The sequence below is a fragment of the Loxodonta africana genome, chromosome 4 (assembly GCF_030014295.1).
Source record: "Loxodonta africana isolate mLoxAfr1 chromosome 4, mLoxAfr1.hap2, whole genome shotgun sequence".
Lineage (NCBI taxonomy): Eukaryota > Metazoa > Chordata > Mammalia > Proboscidea > Elephantidae > Loxodonta > Loxodonta africana.
Genome location: NC_087345.1, coordinates 86,533,613 through 86,553,298, shown reverse-complemented (window position 1 = coordinate 86,553,298; position 19,686 = coordinate 86,533,613). Strand labels below are relative to the sequence as shown.

Sequence of the window (19,686 nt, the reverse complement as noted above, 5' to 3'; positions counted from 1 at the left end):
TACTTGGAGGGCCTGATTTCTGAAAACCCAATCCAAAATCTAATTTTGTGTGTTGTAGAATTAGAATGCAAACTGAATTCCTGAACTTTCAGGGTTTGTTTTATTAACGTTGGGGCATTGATTTGGAAGTAATGGGATATTAAAATTGAGATGGAACATTTGGATATATTCAGATAAAGCTATGGTCTCAAACCCCTAAATTCTATCTTGCATTCTTTGCTGTTTGTACCTGAGCAGGTTAGTCTCCTCTTGCCTGAAGAGCCTGAGGAAGTTGCCTTGTGAGGCATTGCTGATTATCTTTTAAGACCTACTTCCATAACAACCTAACTCTCTTTGCTTCTAAAATTGTAAGCAGGGCTAAGTCCTAGTGAGCTCTAAAGGGTGGGGTATAAAGTGTGACTTGTGAAGAGGTGGCATACAAAGGAGTTACAAAATTTTGCTAATTCATATCAACAGAAAATTGGGGGATGCATTTGGGAATGAATCTTAAGAGTGTAGGATCAAGGAAGAATATAAAGATGAATCAGGTTAAATTTGTTGATATGGGTCACTAAGAAAAGAATCAGAATTAGATGTTTTAGTCTGATAAGTTAGGGATGGTTCTAACAGTTTGCCTGATCAGTTAAAGGTCAGCTACACTAAAAGAAGCTGAAAGGCCTAAAATTCTTTGGTGTACTATAGAGGGAGATATTAAAAAACTTAGCAAGATAGGAATACTAGAGTATATATAACACATAAAACCTACCTGTCCACCCTAAGATTGTCCTGAGAACACACTTTTTACAATAGTGATATATTCTTGTAGAGAACACTGGCATTCTTGAAGAGCTGTGTGGTTTCTACTTTTTGCAGGCCAGAAATTAAACTACTTCCACAGTGTAAACTACTACCACTGCACTGAGATCCTTAAATACAATGGAGATGATGGGAGCCTGAAGTTGCAGGGGGCAAATGGCAACAAAGACTTTCCAAAGACCAGGTGGATATGGCTATCGTAATGGACAGCAGAGCCAAAGTAGTTCATCATAGGGTTCCTACCGCTGAAACAAAAAGCTAGCTTACTAAATTCTGTTTTAATAGGTACATGCAGAAACACTCTAGGTATAGAGAACTAAAGTGTTTTGAATCATCCAGAGCTACGACTCCTCAATTTATTTCCATACTTGAGTAGGTTCACAGACCCAGAGCCTTGAAAGGAGAATGGAGCACAGGTCTTCCTGAGTAATGGTGCTGCTACACTGCCAAAATGTTGTATTGTTAATATTCTCACTACCCCTCCCTAAAGGTACCTAAAGTCATTTACCAGGATGAATGTTCATTGGGAAAGAGGAAATAATCAAGCTTTTCAAGGATAACTGGACACTGATTCTGAAGTGACTTTAATTCCTGGAGACTCAAAACATCGCTGTGGTCTACCAATCACAGCTGGGGGTTATGGAATTTATGTAATCAGTTGAGTTTTGGCTTGGGTCTATCTCACAGTGGATAAAGTTTGGCTCTTTAAATGCAGTCCAGGGCATGGATAATTTAACCAAATGTGTAAACGGAAATTCAGAGATAGCTGAATATGTATTGTAAATGGGAATAATAACCATATCATTCACCTTCTATCTAATTTTTCCTAAGCTACTTTTTATTATTAAATATTTATTATGAAAATTTACAAGCATACACCGCAGAGAGAAGTGTATAATGAATACCCATAAAACTACCATTTCATTTTTGACTATTGTAAATACCATGCCATTGTTATTTAGTGTACAATTCCCCGAATATTTTTGGAGCACAGTTTAAAAAAAAACCAGATGTCATTTTATTTCACTCCTAAATACTCCATTATTTAACCCTAACAAATAAGAAATGTAAAAACATAACTCCTAGGACATTATTACACTTTACATATTTTAATATTACCCAATTATCTAAGAATACTGCTTTATATGAATTAGTAATAGTCCAAAGTCTACATGTGGTACTCAATAAACATGTCTCCTAAGATATTTTTAAAAATCTAGCATAGTGCATCCTATCCCTTCCCCACTTTTTTTCCCTATGCTTTTTGTCTGTTGAAGTAATTGGCTTATTTCAATATGGAATTTACCACATTCTGGATTTAATAGTTTGAATCCTTATTTAACATGTTCATTTAGCCCCTGTATTTTCAGTAAAATGACAGATAAACACATTTGATGAAATTCAAGTTCTTTGTGGGGTGGCAAGAACACTTCACAGTTGGTGCTGTATGCTTCCTGTTGCAGTGTGTTGGGTGGCATATGATAATGGATTTATCACTTTACATGATGTTAAAATTGATCAGTATTTTAGGTATTGACTTGATTATCCATTAGAAAATGAATTGCAAACTATTCACTGACTGGCAGTGTCTCAGTCTTCTAGTGCTGCTGTAACAGAAATACCACAAGTGGATGGCTTTAACAAAGAGAATTTTATTCTCTCACAGCCCAGTAGGCTAAACATCTAAATTCAGGGCACAGGCTCCAGGGGAAGGCTTTCCCTTTCTGTAGGCTCTGAAGGAAGGTTCTTGCAATGCATCATTCTTCCCTTGGTCTGGGAGCATCTCAGCTCAGGAACCTCAGGTCCAAAGGACATACTCTGCTCCCAGAGCTGCTTTCTTGGTGGTATGAGGCCCCTATGTCTCTCTGCTTGCTTCTCTCTTTTATATATCAAAAGAGATTGGCTAAAGGAGTACCTAATCTTGTAGACCTCATTAGTATAACTGCAGCTAATCCATCTTACTGCATCATAGAGATAGAATTTATAACATATAGGGAAATCACATCAGAAGATAAAATGGTAGACAGTCATCCAATCATACAAGGGAATCATGACTTAGCCAAGTTGACATATGTTTTAGGGGACACAATTCAATCCATGACAGGCAGAAATCAATAATTATTGCCTATTTCCCTTGTTTTATTAAGGAATATAACATTTCAAGGTTTTGCTTCCATTTTTTTTCAAGCATTTATTGATTGCGGTACTTCTTTAAAGAATTTTCCCTCCTCAATTATCTAGTCATTCAGAAATACTATCTGTTTGATTTGTAACTTTTATTTATCACTTTTCAGAATAAGAGTTGTTGCCAACCAAACTCCAAAGGTGAACAAATGTGGTTTTGGAATTATAATAAATCTCATTTTTTTTTAATCATTGGTGAGAGCCCCTTGAACTGATTCCTTTGTCCTTTAACATGATTCCATTGATCTTTGACAATTTTCTTATTTTAGGTATGACAACATATTCTAGGTTCATCATTATGGAATCAACTATTTAAGAAGTTCTGGTTCCTTTTATACTTATTAAGATTTCACAGGAAGTCAAATATGATAATAAGAATTAAACATACCGCACATAATCCTTAGTCTCAGTGAAGTGATACATTAAGCTGAATAAAACAAGATTTCAAATATTAGTTACATTTCACTGAAAGAAGAGGAGTGGATGGGGCCAAATTTGCATATACTTATAATGGACAATAAATAAAGAAGATCAAAGAAGAATTGATGCCTTTGAATTACGGCATTGGTAAAAAGTATAGAATATACCATGGACTGCCAAAAGAATGAACAAATCAGTCTTGGAAGAAGTGTAACCAGAATGCTCCTTAGAAGCAAGGATAGCATGACTTCATTTGACATGCTCTGGACATGTTATTAGGAAGGTTCAGTCCCTGGAGAAGGATATCATGCTTGATAAAGTAGAGGGTCAGCAAAAAAGAGAAAGACCCTCAACTAGATGGATTGACACGATGGCTGCAACAATGAGCTGAAGCATAACAACAATTGTGGAAATGGTGCAGGACCTGGCAGTATTTCATTCTGTTGTACACAGGGCCTCTAAGAGTTGGAACTGACTCAACAGCACCTAACAACAATAACATAATAGAATAGAAAAATAGAGTTCTGTAATTCGAAAGGGGAAAACGTTTTTAAGAAGATAGCTATGTAAGGTCATGATCCTCCAGATAGAAATTAAAGGGAAAATATGAATATATGTTAGATAACGTAATAGGAAAATCAGGTCCTAATCCAGAAAGTCAGGTCCTAATCCAGATACCTTTCTTTGTACATTTCCCTAATAATACATTTCTGTTGGATACCTCATTATGATTCTATTTCTTTGATAAAGACAGAACTCTTTGTAACAAGTTCTTAAATGCTTGTTTCACTTGCTGGTTCCTTAGAGTGTAAATGAAGGGGTTCAAAAGTGGAGCCACCGAAGTATTGACCACTGAAACTCCCTTCATTAAATATATTCTCTGTTTGGCTGAAGGTTTAATGTACATGAAGATGCAGCTGCCATATGAGAGGGAAATGACAATCATGTGGGAGGAACAAGTAGAAAAAGCCTTTTTTCTCTGGTTGGCAGAAGGGATTTTTAAAATTGTTAGGGCGATATATGTATATGATAGAATCACTAATACCAAGGTGACCAGGAGTGTCACCAAAGCTAGAATGAAACTCATCATTTCCAGCAAATGTGTATCTGTGCAAGAGATTTGCAGGAGAGGAGCAGTGTCACAGTAGAAATGGTCAATGATATTGGAATCACAGAAATCCAGGCCTAAGCCTAAGATGAGTCCTGGAAAAATGATAAGGAAACCGGCCATCCAAGAGCCGAGGACCAGCTGGATACAGATTTTACTGTTCATGATAGTTGTATAATGCAGAGGCTTACAGATGGCAACATAACGATCATAAGACATGATGGCCAGGAGATAGAATTCAGATGCACCAAGAAGGAAGGCGAAAAATAACTGAGCTGCACAACAGTTATATGTAATTGTTTTGTCTCCGGTTGCCATGGTAACAAGCAATTTGGGTATACAGACTGTCGTATAAGATACCTCCAGGAAGGAAAAGTTTCGAAGAAAAAAATACATAGGTGTCTTGAGATGAGAATCCAGCAAAGTGAGGGTAATGATAACCAGGTTGCCCGAGATGCTTAGCAAGTAGGTGAGAAGGAGGAAGATAAATAGCACAATTTTCAATTGTGGGTCCTCTGTCAATCCTACTAAGATAAACACTGTCACTGTTGTATGGTTTTTCGTTGCTGACTCCTGATCTGCTCCTGCTCCGATAAAAATATTCAAAGAAAAAAAAGTTATCTTAATGTATGAATGGTTAAATGTTAAAGCAACAATGTCAAAATACTAATAATCACTGTTGATGGTATATATTAACGGGACACTTTTTTGAAGCGATTAATGTAACACAAAACTCTGGCAAATGTTATTAGTTTGCATATACTGCGAAAATAAATGTTTTCCACAAGTTTGCTGAAATAAAAAAGAATGTCATAAAAATTCATTCTATATTCTGGTTTAGTTACATTTATAGTAATGAAGTGAAGAGGTGAACATGCATGTAAAAATAGCATTCCTCTTTTCTCAAGATCTAAAGGCTGAAATGTCACGTTGTTTACACTCAGCCTGGCCAGTGACCCTTTTAACATCATCACTTCAAGGACCTGACTGTGAGTGCAGGAAAACTACAGAAACTGTATATATGATCGAGACATTGAAAAACAGCTTTTGGCTAAAGTGGTAATAGAAACAACGCAATACAGTCATGACAATAGCCTTTCAGTTGTGTGGCCTTTTGCCTTATCTACTCAGCCAGTGAACACTCTTTGTGTGAGTTCTTTCTGATGCTTTACTCTTGTAAATCAGTGTAATGTGTTATCTCCCTATTTCTATCTCTTCCCTTTTTTTGTGGGGGGGAGCACTCTTATTTTTACCACCCTTCATTCAATATTGGAGTCCTGGTGGCACAGTGGTTAAGAGCTACAGCGTGCTATGGCTGTTAACCAAAATGTCAGCAGTTTGAATCCACGCTCCTTGGAAACCCTATAGAGCAGTTCTATTCTGTTCTATAGGGTTGCAATGAGTCGGAATCAACTCAATGGTAACAGATTTGGGTTTTTTTTTTTTGTATTCCAATATTAAATCTACTGTCAAAATAATCAAAGCACAAAAAGAATTAAAGAGCATAGGGTTTATCTGAGCAGACAATCTGCATGAATACAGGGAAACTTTTCTGTTCAGAAAAACAGGAAGGCTCCTTTCAGGCCAGTTACAATGAGTTTTTAACGAGGAAAGAGGAAACAAGATTAGAAAATCAACCATTGGATAATCTTAACATGATTGAATCATGACCCCTTTTCTGAGGTCTCTGTGGATTGGTCAGCCCCCCATTCATTTTCACAAACCCTCAGGTCTAGTCCAGAGGTTTTAAAATAATAAAGGGACCTCAATTGTTCAGGAAATGATAAAGATTTAGAATTATCTGTCATGAAGCAAGAAAAATGACCTCAAGTTAAATTCTTTGTATAAGATAAACTCTGAAATAGTTTATGGTTAACAGACGTCTTTGTCACAAGGGGAATCTGTGGTCACTGTGACTCTAAGTTATTTCTTTTTATTTGTTTTCAGGTACGTTCCACAACTGTCAGTGACCTTTGTGAATTTTCCTAGGCACTTAGAGAATCCATCAATCTCTCTGGTCCTCAATTTCCTTCTTTAACACAATCGTATTGCATAGAAAACCTGACTTGAACAGAATGAAACCAATTCAGTGTTTCTGCTGGATACAGTTCAGAATATGGGAAAAAAAATAATAAAGTGAACAAGGGAACAGGGAGAGGAAGAAAAATACAATTGGAAAGAAGGAGTCAAAAAATTGGAAAAGGGGTAACAGAGTAAGGAAAGAAGTGAAGGAGAAAAACCTACCATTAAAAATGGACTTTTCTTCAGATGAACCATTGACTTCCATTTACCTCTTTGCTTAACTAACACACAGTCTGAGCTACTGTTGTGTTGTTAACGTGTGCCATCAGGTTGATTCTAACTCATAGGGACCCAATATGTAATTTGGTTCTACCTAGGAGAATAGAGAGGAGAAATTCTAATAAGTTTTTCTCTAATGATCAATCACTGGGCAAGTATTTGGACATTTTGCAGGTAATGCCAACTGCCCCAAAATAATATGATTGGTAAAAAGCCAAGCCAACTGAAATGAAGTTGATTATGTGGTTGGGAATTTTACAAGTCCTCATTAAAGAAATGTCCTGAAAATCCCTAAGTACAGTTTCATCCCTTGAGGACAAATTTCTCCTTTGATGACTTTATTAACAATGTTTCTTCGATGAATTCATTATCAATTACAAACATTTTGTAAACAATTTTCTGTAGGTTTATAGAAGATAGATTATCGTACATTGAAGAATAAAAGACGTGTATATAAAATAAGGTCTCTATCACAGTTTACTGTGTTATTAAGGAGACATGATACATGCATGAATATAATCATATTTAATGTGTCATAATCTTGATGATAAATGAGATTCATTTTTACAAAGTGGTATAGAAGACAGGGGAGAAGATTTCTCTAGGGCTTGTGACATTTGGAGAAGATTTATAGGAGGGGATGGAGTTTTAGCTAGGCGTTGGAGAAAGATTAGGAAGTACACCAAGGCATTTAGGGAGGATAAACAGTGCAAAGAAATGTAAGAATGAAAACTCATGATTTGATTAAATATTGATCAGAGAAGATACGATAAGCAAATGACAATGATAATAATACTCACAACAACCATGTTTTAGCCAGATATTAGTTAAGGCTCTGGAAAGTCCAACTATTAATGCCAATGTACACAAAGGCCTCCCTAGTATTTAGACACATTCTCCAGACCACAGTGACCATCTCTGAAGAAAGCTGATGTATTACGAGGAACACAGCCAGTTGGGTCAGAAACAGAGACTTGTCATGCCCACCAGTCAGAATTTTATCAGATAAAACATAAATTCCCTTCTCTCCCCCAATTTCCTGGATATACAAGAAACAGTGTTTTACAATACGTATAGCAAGCCATCATTTTTATTCATATTTATACTTAAAAAATGAAAAAAAAAAATCCCCTCCCTTCAAAATTCTGAACAAATTTATATTCAATAATGGTGACATTTAATAAGTCAATCAATGTCAATTCTACCATTAAAATGAAATCAAAGTAATTAAACTTTAATTTTCTTATTTTATTTTATTGTAATTTGATGAAGGTTTACAGAACAAACTAGTTTCTCATTAAACAGTTAGTACACTTATTGTTTTATGACGTTGGTTAACAACCCCAGGACATGTCAACACTCTCCCTTCTTGACCTTTAGTTCCCTATTCCCAGCTTTCATGTCTCCTCCTGACTTCTAGTCCTTGCCCCTGGGCTAGTGTACCACTTTAGTCTCATTTTGTTTAATGGGCCTGTCTAATCTTTCGCTGAAGGGTGAACCTCAGGTGTGACTTCATTACTGAGCCAAAAGTGTGTCTGGGGGCCATACCCTTGGGGTTTCTTCTGTCTCTGTTGGGCCAGTAAGTCTGGTTTTTTTTTTTTTTTTTTTTGTGAGTTAGAATTTTGTTCTACATTTTTCTCCAGCTCTGTCCAGAGAAAGTCAGTGATCCCTGTCAGAACAGTTAGCGATAGTATCTAGGCACCATCTATTTGTACTGGATTCAGTATGGTGGAGGCCGTGGTAGATATGGTCTATTAGTCCTTTGGACTAATTGTTTCCTTGTGTCTTTAGTTTTCTTCATTCTCCCTTGTTCCTGAACGGGTGAGGCCAGTGGAATGTATTAGACAGCCATTCATAGGCTTTTAAGACCCCAGATACTACTCACCAAAGTAAAATACAGAACAGTTTCTTTATACACTATGTTATGCCAATTGAACTAGATGTTCCCTGAGACTATGGTCCCTACAGCCGTCAGCCAACTCAGCACTTCGGTTCCTCAGGGAGTTTGGATGTGTCTATGGAGCTTCCATGACCTCGCCTTGGACAAGTTGTGCTGGCTTCCCTGGTATTGTGTACTGCTTTATCCTTCACCAAAGGTATCACTTATCTATTGTCTATTTAGTGTTTTTCCATCCCTACGTCTCACCTCCTTCGTAACCATCAAAGATTGTTTCTTTTTGTGTGTAAACCTTTTCATGAGTTTTTACAGTAGTGGTCTCATACAATATTTGTCATTTTGTGATTGGCTTATTTCACTCAGCATAATGCCCTGCAGATTCATCCTTGTTATGAGATCCTTCGAAAATTCATCATTGTTCATTATCTTTGCATAATACTCCATTTCGTGCATGTACCATAGTTTGTTTACCCGTTCATCTGTTGATGGACATCTAAATTGTATCCATCTTTTTGCTATTGTGAACAACGCTGAAATGAACATGGGTGTGCATATGTCTATTCATGTGACAACTCATATTTCTCTAGAATATATTCCTAGGAGTGGGATTGCTAGATTATACAGTATTTCTATTTCAGCTTTCTAAGGAAGTGCCATATCATTTTCCAAAATGGTTTTTATCATTTTGCATTCCCACCAGTGGTGCATAAGAGTTCTGATCTCCCCACAGCCTCTTCAACGTTTGTTATTTCCTGTTTTTGATTTGTGACCATAATGCTAGGGTGAGACGGTATCTCACTGTGGTTTTGATTTGCATTTCTCTAATGGCTAGTGTTCCTGAGCATTTTCTCATGTGTCTGTTGGCCACTGAAATGTCTTCTTTGGTGAAGTGTCTGTTCATTTCCTCTGCCTGTTATTTAATTGGATTATTTGTCTTTTTGTTGTAGAGGTGTTGGAGTTTCTTGCAGATTTTAGAGATTAGACCTTTCTCTGATTTTGGTGAAGTCTTTTGAGGAGCATAAGTGTTTAATTTTTAGAAGATCCGAGTTATCTAGCTTATCTTCTGGAGTTTGTGTGTTGTCGGTTATGGTTTGTATCCTGTTAATGGCATGTATTAGGGCCTCTAGCATTGATCCTATTTTTTCTACAATGAACTTCATAGTTTTTGGCTTTAAAGTTAGGTCTTTGATGCATTTTGAATTAGTTTTTGTATAGGTGTGTGGTATGGGTCCTGTTTCATTTTTTTTTGCAGATGGACATTCAGCTTTGCCAGTACCATTTGTTAAAAAGACTGTCTTTTCCCAATTTGTTGGACTTTGGCCCTTGTCAAAGATCAGGTGACCGTAGGTGGATGGACTTACTTCTGGGTTCTGAATTCTGTTCCACTGGTCAAGGTATCTGTCTAACCAGTACCAGGCTGTTTTGGCTACCGCAGCTATATAGTAGGTTTTGAGGTCAGGTAGTGCGAGTCCTCCTACTTTATTCTTCTCCTTCAATAGTGCTTTACTTATCTGAGGCTTATTCCCTTTCCATAGAAAGTTAATGATTAGTTTTTCCATCTCTTTAAAGAATGCTGTTGGTATTTGGATTGGGATTGCATTGTATTTTTAAATTGCTTTGAGTAGAATTGTCATTTTCTTAATGCTGAGTATACCTATGTGTGAGCATGATATGTTTTTCCATTAATGTGGATCTCTTTTGGTTTCTTGCAGTAGTATTTTATAGTTTCCTTGTAAAGGTCTTTTGCATTTCTGGTTAGATTTATTCCTAAATATTTTGTTTTTTTAGGGGCTACTTTTTTATAGTAGGCATTATTTTCCTGACTTCCTTTTTATCATTCTCTTTACTGGTGTTTAGGAATCCTGCTACTCTACTGAATCTTCTATTAGTTCCAGTAGTTGTCGTGTGGAGTCTTTTGGGGTTTCTATGTATTGTATCATATCATCCGCAAATAGGGACAGCTTAACTTCTTCATCACCAATTTGGATGTCCTTTATTTTCTTTTCTTTCCTTATTGGTGTAGCTAGGACTTCTAAAAAAAAAAAAATTTTTTTTAGCATAATGTTAAATAGGAGTGGTGATAAAGGGTATCCTTGTCTTGTTCCTGATCTCAAGGCGAGTGTTTACAGCCTCTCTCCATTAAGAATGACATTGGCTGTTTGTTTTGCATACATTCCCTTTATTATGTTGAGAAATTTCCCTTCTATACTTATTTTATTCAGAGTTTTTTTTTATCAGGAATGCGTGTTGGACTTCCTTGAATTCCTTTTCTGCATTGATTGAGATCATCATGTGGTTCTTTCCTTTCATTTTTATGTATGTGGTGGATTATGTTGATCGATTTTCTGATGTTGAACCATCCTTGCATACCTGGTATGAATCCTACTTGATCGTGGTGGTTTTTTTTTTTTTTTTTATATGATGTTGAATTCTATTGGCTAGAAATTTGTTAAGAATTTTTCTATCCATATTCATAACAGATATTGGTCTGTAATTTTCTTTTTTTGTAGTGTCTTTGCCTGGTTTTGGTATCAGGGTTAAGCTGGCTTCACAGAATAAATTTGGAAGTGTCACTTCCTTTTCTATGTTATGAAATAGTTTGGGTAGTACTGGTGTAAGCTTTTCTCTGGAGGATTGGTAGAATTTTTCAGTGAAGCCATTTGGGCCAGGGTTTTTTTTTGTTGGACATTTTTTTTTTTTACCGTTTCAATCTTCTCTAGTTATGGCTCTGTTCAGATTTTCAACATCATTCTGTGTTAATTTGGGTAGGTTGTGTGTTTCTAGAAATTTGTTCATTTCCTCTGGGTTTTCAAATTTGTTGAGTATAGTTTTTCATAATATTCTGTTATGATCTTTTTCTATTTCAATTGGGTCTGTTGTAATAGCTCCCATTTCATTTTTTATTTTGATTATTTGTGTCCTCTCCTGTTTTCCTTTTGTCATTTTGGCCAGTGGTTTGTTGATCTTTTCAAAGAACAAACTTTTGATTCTTTTTTATTTCTTTCTATTGTTTTTCTATTCTCTGTTTCATTTATTTCTGCTCTGATACTAATCGTTTCCTTTCTTCTGGTGACTGTGGGTTTTTTTTTTGCTGTTCTCTTTCTATTTGTTCAAGTTGTGTAGCTAATGTCTTGATTTTGTCCCTTTCTTCTTTTTTGATGTGTGCATCTATTGCTATAAATGGACCCCTGAGGACTGCCTTTGCTCTGTCCAAAAAGTTTTGTTATGATGTGTTTTCATTCTTATTTGACTCTTGGAATTTTTTTATTCCATCTCTGATTTCTTTTATTACTCAGTGGTTTTTTAAGCAGGGTATTATTCAGTTTCCATGTAATCGATTTTTTTTCCTTGCTTCTCCTGTTGTTAATTTCTACCTTGATGGCATTGTCGTCAGAGAAGATACTTTGTATTATCTCAGTGTTTTGGATTTTGTTGAGGGTTGCTCTGTGGCCTAAGATGTGGTTTATTCTGGAGAATGTTCCATGTGTGTTGGAAAAGAGTATGTACTTTGCATCTGTTGGGTGGAGTGTTCTACATATGTCTATGAGGTCAAGGTGGCTGACTGTGGCCTTTAGATCTTCTACATCTTTAAATTTCTTTGTAGATATTCTGTCCTTTACCAAGAGTAGTGTGCTGAAGTCTCCTACTATTATTGTGGAACTGTCAATTTCTCTTTTCAGTGCTGTTAGATTTTGTTTTATGTATTTTGGAGCCCTGTGATTGGGTGTGTAGATGTTTATCTTCGTTTCTAAGATGTGTCTCTTGAAGTCAGTATATTGGTGGAGGCTGCTTTTTTTTATCCATTCTGTAAATGGATATGGGTGCATTTAGGCCATTTACATTCAGTGCAGTTATTGATAGGTGTGAGTTTATTGCTCTCATTTTGTAGTTTTTTTTTTTTTTTGGTGCTGACTTTGTCTTTGTTCATTACTCTCCTGTGCTGAATTCCTTTTGTTTCTGTATGTTTTCTTCATTTCTTTTGTTTTTGTTGATTTTGTTTTTACTGAGACTTTATGTTTTTCTTCTATATTTTGATGAGTAGGTTTGTTAATTTTCTTTGTGGTTACCTTGAAATTTACCCTTATCTTCCTAGGTTTGAACCAGTCTCTTACTACTTGGTATCATTTTGCCTTCCTCTTCATTAGAAAGTTCTATACCTACACCTTTTATTCCCTCTTTTATTGTTCTGACATTGCTGTCATTTGCAGATTAACCTCTCTGGTTACCTGTTGTAATTCTTTTGGCTTTAGATAGTCCTTGAGAGTTCATTTCCTAGGTTGGTATCTGGCTGGTACAATCTTGTGTCCTAGATTCAGGCTGTGGCCTGATGTTTGTTCTCAAACTGAAGGACTACCTTTAATAATTCTTGTAATTTTGGTTTGGTTTTAACATATTCCTTTAATTTCTGTTTATGTGGAAATGTCCTATTTTCACCATCATATTTGAGGGAGAGTTTTGCAGGATATATTATCTTGGCTGGCAATTTTTTTCTTTCAAAGTTTTATATATGTCATCCCATTGCCTTCTTTCCTGCATAGTTCTTGCTGTGTAATCAGAGTTTAGTCTTATTTTTTCTCCTGTGTATGTGACTTTTTGTTTTTCTTGAACTGCTCTCAGGATTCTTTCTTTGTCTTTGTTTGTAATGAGAGTGATCATGATATGTCTTGGTGATTTTCTTTTGGGTTCTATACTGTATGGAGTTTGTTGAGCTTCTTGGATGGTCAGCTTTTCATCTTTCATGATATTAGGGAAGTGTTTTGTCAGCAGTTCTTCAATGATCCTCTCCGTGTTTTCCTTTTTCTCCCCCTGTTCTGGAACTCCGATCACTCCCAAATTTTTGCTTTTGATTTTATTCCATGTAATTCTGAGGGTTACTTTTTTTTTTTTTTTTATTGTTGTTGTTCTTTTTTTCTGATTTTTCCTCAAATGAAGTTGTAGCCAAGTGTTTGTCTTCATTTTCACTGATCCTCTCTTCCATCTTTTCAAACCTGCTCCTCAGCCCTTCTACAGCACTGTCCGGCCCTTAAATCTTGTTGTTTATCTTTTGGATTTCCAATTGTTGTTTTGTATGATTTCTAGTTGTGAATTTATTTTGACATTTTCTTATATTCTTTCAATTTTTGTCTGCATTTTCCATGCATTTGTCTATTTTTTCCTCATTTTTGTCTTCTTTTTGCTTCAACTCTTGGAGAGCTCTGAATATTAGAGATTTGAATTCCCTATCAGGTAGTTCTAGTACTTTTTTTCTACTGAAAAGTCATTTGGTGTTTTATTTTGGACACCTACTGGACCCATCCTGTTCTTTTTTTTGTTTTGCTATTGTCTGCTGTCTTTAAGACCATCAGTAGTTATTTTCTTCATTTATTGATTGTAGATTTGTTTGTTTAGTTCGGCTTTTTTTTTTTTTTCATTTGGTTATGTCTGAGTTGGTGGGCTGTGCATTCTTTGTTGTTTGCTCATCTGCAGGCATGATACTTTTCACTTCCTTGTTCAATTGGCAGGGCCAGTTCGCCAGCTATTGTGAAGCAGGGCAAGTCCAGCTGAAGGGGAGGGGCTGAGATGGGTTGTTTGTGGCATGTAGTAGGTTCAACAGGACAGGATGGGAATCACTGCAGGGCAGTTTCTGGTATTCAGTGCCTGTGATACTCAGGGGTGTGATGTTCAGCACATGGTGCACATAGGCAGGAAGGAGGAGGGAAGTTGTGATGTGTGGAGCTAAAATTGGTGTGGGAAAGAGAAGAGAGAAACAGGAGCCAAAAACAAGCAAACAAACAAAAAAGTGTTAAGGGAGCTTGCCATTGAATTGGAGAGATGAGAAACCGAGAAATAAAGAAAAACAAAAAGAAAAAAAAAAAAAGAATAATGGAAAAAGAAAAATAAATAACAATTAGAGAAAAAAAAAAAAAAGAAAGGCCCCCAGGGATCCCACTAGTACAACTTTGAAGAATGGGGCAGTGGCTTCCAGGCTATTCAGTACAGCCTGGCTAGAAGGGCTAGAGATGTCACACTATTCCAGGTATTCAGGACACAGGAAAAGAAGGTAAGTATAGAGGGACAAGAAACTGAGAAATGAAGAAAGACAAAAAGGAAAAAAGAAACAAAGAAATGCCCCCAGGGATCCCACTGACACTGCTGTGATGAACAGGGACGTGGCTTCCAAACAGTGTAGTAGGGCCCAGCTAGAAGTGGCTCCCAAGCCACAAAAAGGAAAAGGAAACAAACAAAACAAAACACAAAACAGCCCTGGGGATCCCACCAGTGTGGCAGCACGGACCAAGGAAGCACTTCCCCAGTCAAGTGGCACTTCACAGCCTTTTAAGAAGACAAAGATGGCTCGTGGAGCCAGGTGTTTGAGAGAAAGGAGGGGGAGGTGGAGAAAGGCATGGAAAAAACAAAAAGAAGTAAAAAAAAAGTAACACCAGCAACAAACAAATGGCACTCAGGGGGCCAGCCAACGTGGCTGGGGTGAATCCAAATAGCACAGGGCCAAAGCCGGCACCTCCTGGCCAAGATACTTCAGCCAGAGGGAAGTAGAGGAGGCTGAGAGGGAGGGAGGAAAGGTGGGAGGTGGAAAGGCGTATATTGCTGGTTGCTGGCTGATGTTTCTCCTGCTGGAAGCTCAGTGAAGCTGCTTTCCCATACTCCCTGTCTGTGATATCAGATGTGGGTGGGGCGAATCCAAGTGGCACAGACCCTGCACTTCCCAGCCAGCCAAGTGATTGCGGTCAGCTGTGAAGTCGGGGAGGTTGAGCAAGGGGGAGAAGAATGGGAGGGAAGAGTATATTTTGGGTTACCAGGTGCTCTGTCTCCTGGTGGGACCTCCATGAAGCTGCTTTCCCATATTACCTGTCTGCTGATCTCTGACAGGAGTCCAAGATGGTGAATCTGTGTAGCTGATAAGGGACCTCCAAATGTATCACTCCTTGCTCTCTCTTCTCTGTCATTTTCTTATTCCATTCAGTGCTTGGCTGAGTTCTTTATCTCTTCATTTGACCCTTACAGTTCCAGGATTGATGTTTGTCTCCGTTTTACTTAGCTTTTCAGGTCTTGGCTGTGGAGGAATGGGGTGGTGCTTCCGTCTATAGCGCCATGTTGGCTCTTCCTTCAAAAAGATTCTGTTTTTGATGTTCCATTCCTTATCTTCCTGCTACAGGACAAAACACAGTTTTCCACCCTCCCCTCCTTCAGGAATCATAAAGAAATCTGCACTTGTTTATTTTTAACATTTGTGTGAACATTTCCAGTTTGCACAAATGTCAAAATTCTTTCTCTGATTCTTCCCTCAATGAAACCTTATATTTCCCATGAGATAAGGAAGTTTTCCTTACCCCTTATCTTTTCTGTTCTCCATTCCTAAGAATATCTTGGGAATTGACAAGAAAATGGCTGAGGCAGATCAAACTCAGAGTTGTTTTCTTTTCCACACAAAAACTTTGTAAAATAAAAGTAAAGGAATAGGAATTATAAATCCATAAAGACAAAGAGTGGCAAAAGAGGTAGCAGAATGTAACTTTGGAAACTGAAGGAAAGATGGTCAGATGGTAACAAAATGGTCAGAACAAAGAAAATAGAAACCTAAACTGGCTTGCAGGAGTCCTGGGAGCAAGCAGTTTATCAAAACCAATCACAGAAAGGTGAGAAATTTAGGGCAGGACAAATATTTTAGAGGAAGGCTTGGGAGTCTGTACATGAATAAAGTAGTTAGAACTCCCATTTGGTAAAGGCTTTTTCACTTTTCTCTGAAATATCCTTTCCCATCACAACATGATCCTGAAGGAACTGTGGAATCAGAGTATATTACTACTCAGAAATGATGTGGAGGGGGTGCCCTACTGAAATATGGGAAAAAAGTAAAATCTTTCAATGATAATTGTCTAAGACCACTGTATCTTTCCACTTCCATCTCCATTCCTTTGGACTGAACTCAGGCATTTTGATGTCTAGTTAAGGGAAAAGCAAACTGGTTGTACGTACAGATTGGGATAGTTATTGCTGCTTGCAGTATACTGACTAAAATAAATCACATATTGCAGGGCCCATTAGATTAGAAATAATAACCACACTACTCACTGACATGGTCACAGGTCTTTATTACATATTAATCAGGATGACGATAAATAGAGTAGGGTTTATCCAGGAGCCATGTTCTCCCAAAAGGCCTCCATCCAAGGGTAAGATGTTTAGTCAACTGCATGCCTGCCCCCAATGCATCATGGGCAACAGAGCAAAGAGACAAAGTAATCCTGGGCTTATATAGTATAAACTGGAAGGGAATATGTGCTTGGTATGCATGGGAAAAAGGAAAGGGGGTAAGAAGAAGGGGACCTTTTCTCAGGTGTACCTGGAATGGCCACCCTGTTACCAGAGTGGTGTCTTTTGTTCAGGTGCATATGGCATAGCCACCCTGTGAATAAGGTACAGAACTCGAAAGAGCATTCCTTTCCCTCTCGCTACAATATTAATTTTTGTAATACTGAATTTTCTGATTAATGATGTTGAAATCCAAATTCAAATGCACTACTGTGCAGTCGATTCTAACTCATAGTGACCCTGTAGGACAGAGTAGAATGGCCCAATATAGTTTCCAAGGAGCACCTGGTGGATTTGTACTGCCAACCTTTTGGTTAGCAGCCATAGCTCTTAACCACTACGCCACCAGTGTTTTCATTAGTAAAAATATCAAAGCGTCAGTCTCTGGCACAAAATCAGCCCCATGGCACCTAAAAACAACGCATTAACATAAATTCAGTGCCCTCTAAGTTTCCCATGTAATACTTCTAGTTACTATTACCAGTGTGATCTCATATAGTTCTTAAAAGAGCACAATATTCAAGGCAGACATTCTTTCAATTTATTATTATTTAAAGTATTGTTGTTTGGTGCAATGGAGTTGATTTCATCTGTAGGAACCCCAAGTGACAGAGTAGAACTTCCCCATAGGATTTTCTAGGCTGTTCTAGGCTGTAATCTTTATGGGAGCAGGCACTCATGTCTTTCTGCTGTGGAGATGATGGTTGGGTTTGAACTGCTAACCTCTCAGTTTGCAACCAAAAACTTAACTGTTGTGCCACCAGGGCTCCGTTTCTTAGGTATACTGTATTTTTATGCAAATAAGTCACACCTTCTACATTTGTTTGTTGACATCTATTCTCCCCTTCCCAAAGGTATTTTCACAAGCTCTGTTATGCTAATTTTTTTTCAGCAATGCATATAACATGTAAGGCATGGTGAAGAACAACTTGGAAAAGGAGGATGAGAATGGTTGCACAACTTGAAGAATGTAATCATTGTCACTAAATTATTCAAGCAAAATTGTTTAATTGGTGTATGTTCTACTTATATATTTTCAACAACGACCACAAAAAGTAAAATAAATTATAAAGAAACAAAATATTAAATTAACAGAATAATACTTTGAAAAGGAGGGAGAACACAGTAATTAAGTTCCTTTATACATATATTTTTTTTATACATAGATAATTCCCTAGACAGAGTTGTAGTGAGTAGTTTTCTGTGTGTTGTGTATTTGATTTCTGTCAGATAAGGAAAGAAACTAAAGAAGACTTGAAGATCATTATATTCTTTTGAATGTGGCCTCTACTTTGTGACATTAAAAAAAAAAAAAATTGCTGTCAAGTCGACTCCAATTTATAGTGACTCTATAGGACAGAGTAGAATTGCCCATAGGGTTTCCAGGGAGCAGCTGGTGGATTCAAACTGCCAACCCTTTGGTTAGCAAAAGATTTGATATATTTTCCTCAAAAACTTTTTATCTTGAAGTTACTTTCAAATGATTCTACAGTTGAGTAAGTTTGATTTATTATTTTTCAATGTTGGTTATTTTACTCGAAAGTTGGAAAGGTTATAACAGAAGACTTTTACATAGATGACCTCCTGAACTGAATATTCAAAAATTAATTCATTTTCAATGTCTGTCTCATAATTTTAGCTTTTCTATAGAAAACTGATCGAATAAGAGAAGGAAAAAAAGATTACTGAAAATCTATTACAGGCTACTAATCCAGGTTAAAGGTAATGGTAGATTGGATGAGAATGATGGCAGCTGTGGCAGAGACTGTCTAGTCTTAAACTTTCTCTCCTGAACACCAAGCGAGACTAGATATCCCAGACTTCCTTGCATTCAGGTGTGTCTTTATAACTTAGTCTGGTCAATGGAATAGAGACGAAAAGTGTTAAAGTCATCCCCATGCCCAGCCATAAACCAGCCATAAATACTTCCCAAGTGATTCTCTACCATCTGTCTTCCTTCATCTGCTAGCTAACTGTTGGCATATGTTGATAATGGCAGAGCCTTAGTCAGCTTGAATCACTGAATGATTGCAAAGAGGAGAACAGCCCAACCCCACGCTCCAAAAACACCCTCTATTTGTGCTGCATATATGCCTTTAAATTTTAATGACATAACCTTCCATTGCGTAAAAAGTGGCAAAACTAATCAATGCTACTGGATGTAAGACTAGTGTTTAGCCTTGAGAAGAATAATGACCAAAAGGAACAAGAAGGGAAATTCTGTGGTTTTGTAACTTTCTGTTTCTTATCTGAGTACCAGTAATGTAGGTGTGTTCATTTTGTGAAAATTGGCCCGACTCCATACTTACAATTGAATTTTCTGTATGCGTTTTAAACTTCATGAAATATTTTTAAAACTGAGCCATAATGATCTTAAGGTTTTTCTGCTGCAGAAACTAGTATTAGTTTAACTATACAGCAGTGGAAATATAGAAAGGTAAATGAATTTGAAATATAATTTTTAAGTAGAATCAACACATTTTTCTTAAAAATTCAATGTAGAGGTTTAGTCTGTGGGTGCATAAGAGGGAACCCTAGTGGAGTAGTAGTTAAAAGCTATGGCTCCTAACCAAAAAGGTGGACGGTTGAAATCTACCAGGAGCTCCTTGGAAACCCTGTGGGGCAGTTCTACTCTGTCCTATAGGGTCACTATGAGTCAAAGTTGACTCAA

General features: G+C 37.1%; 1 protein-coding gene across 1 annotated transcript; it reads right to left on the bottom strand.

The window, feature by feature from the left end:
* Positions 1 to 4,132: 4,132 nt before the first annotated feature.
* Positions 4,133 to 4,825, bottom strand: LOC100671340 (olfactory receptor 6C76-like). Its single transcript, XM_010600809.3, has one exon. The coding sequence runs from the start codon at positions 4,823 to 4,825 to the stop codon at positions 4,133 to 4,135; it is 693 nt and encodes a 230-aa protein (XP_010599111.3).
* Between the last annotated feature and the right edge of the window lie 14,861 nt (positions 4,826 to 19,686).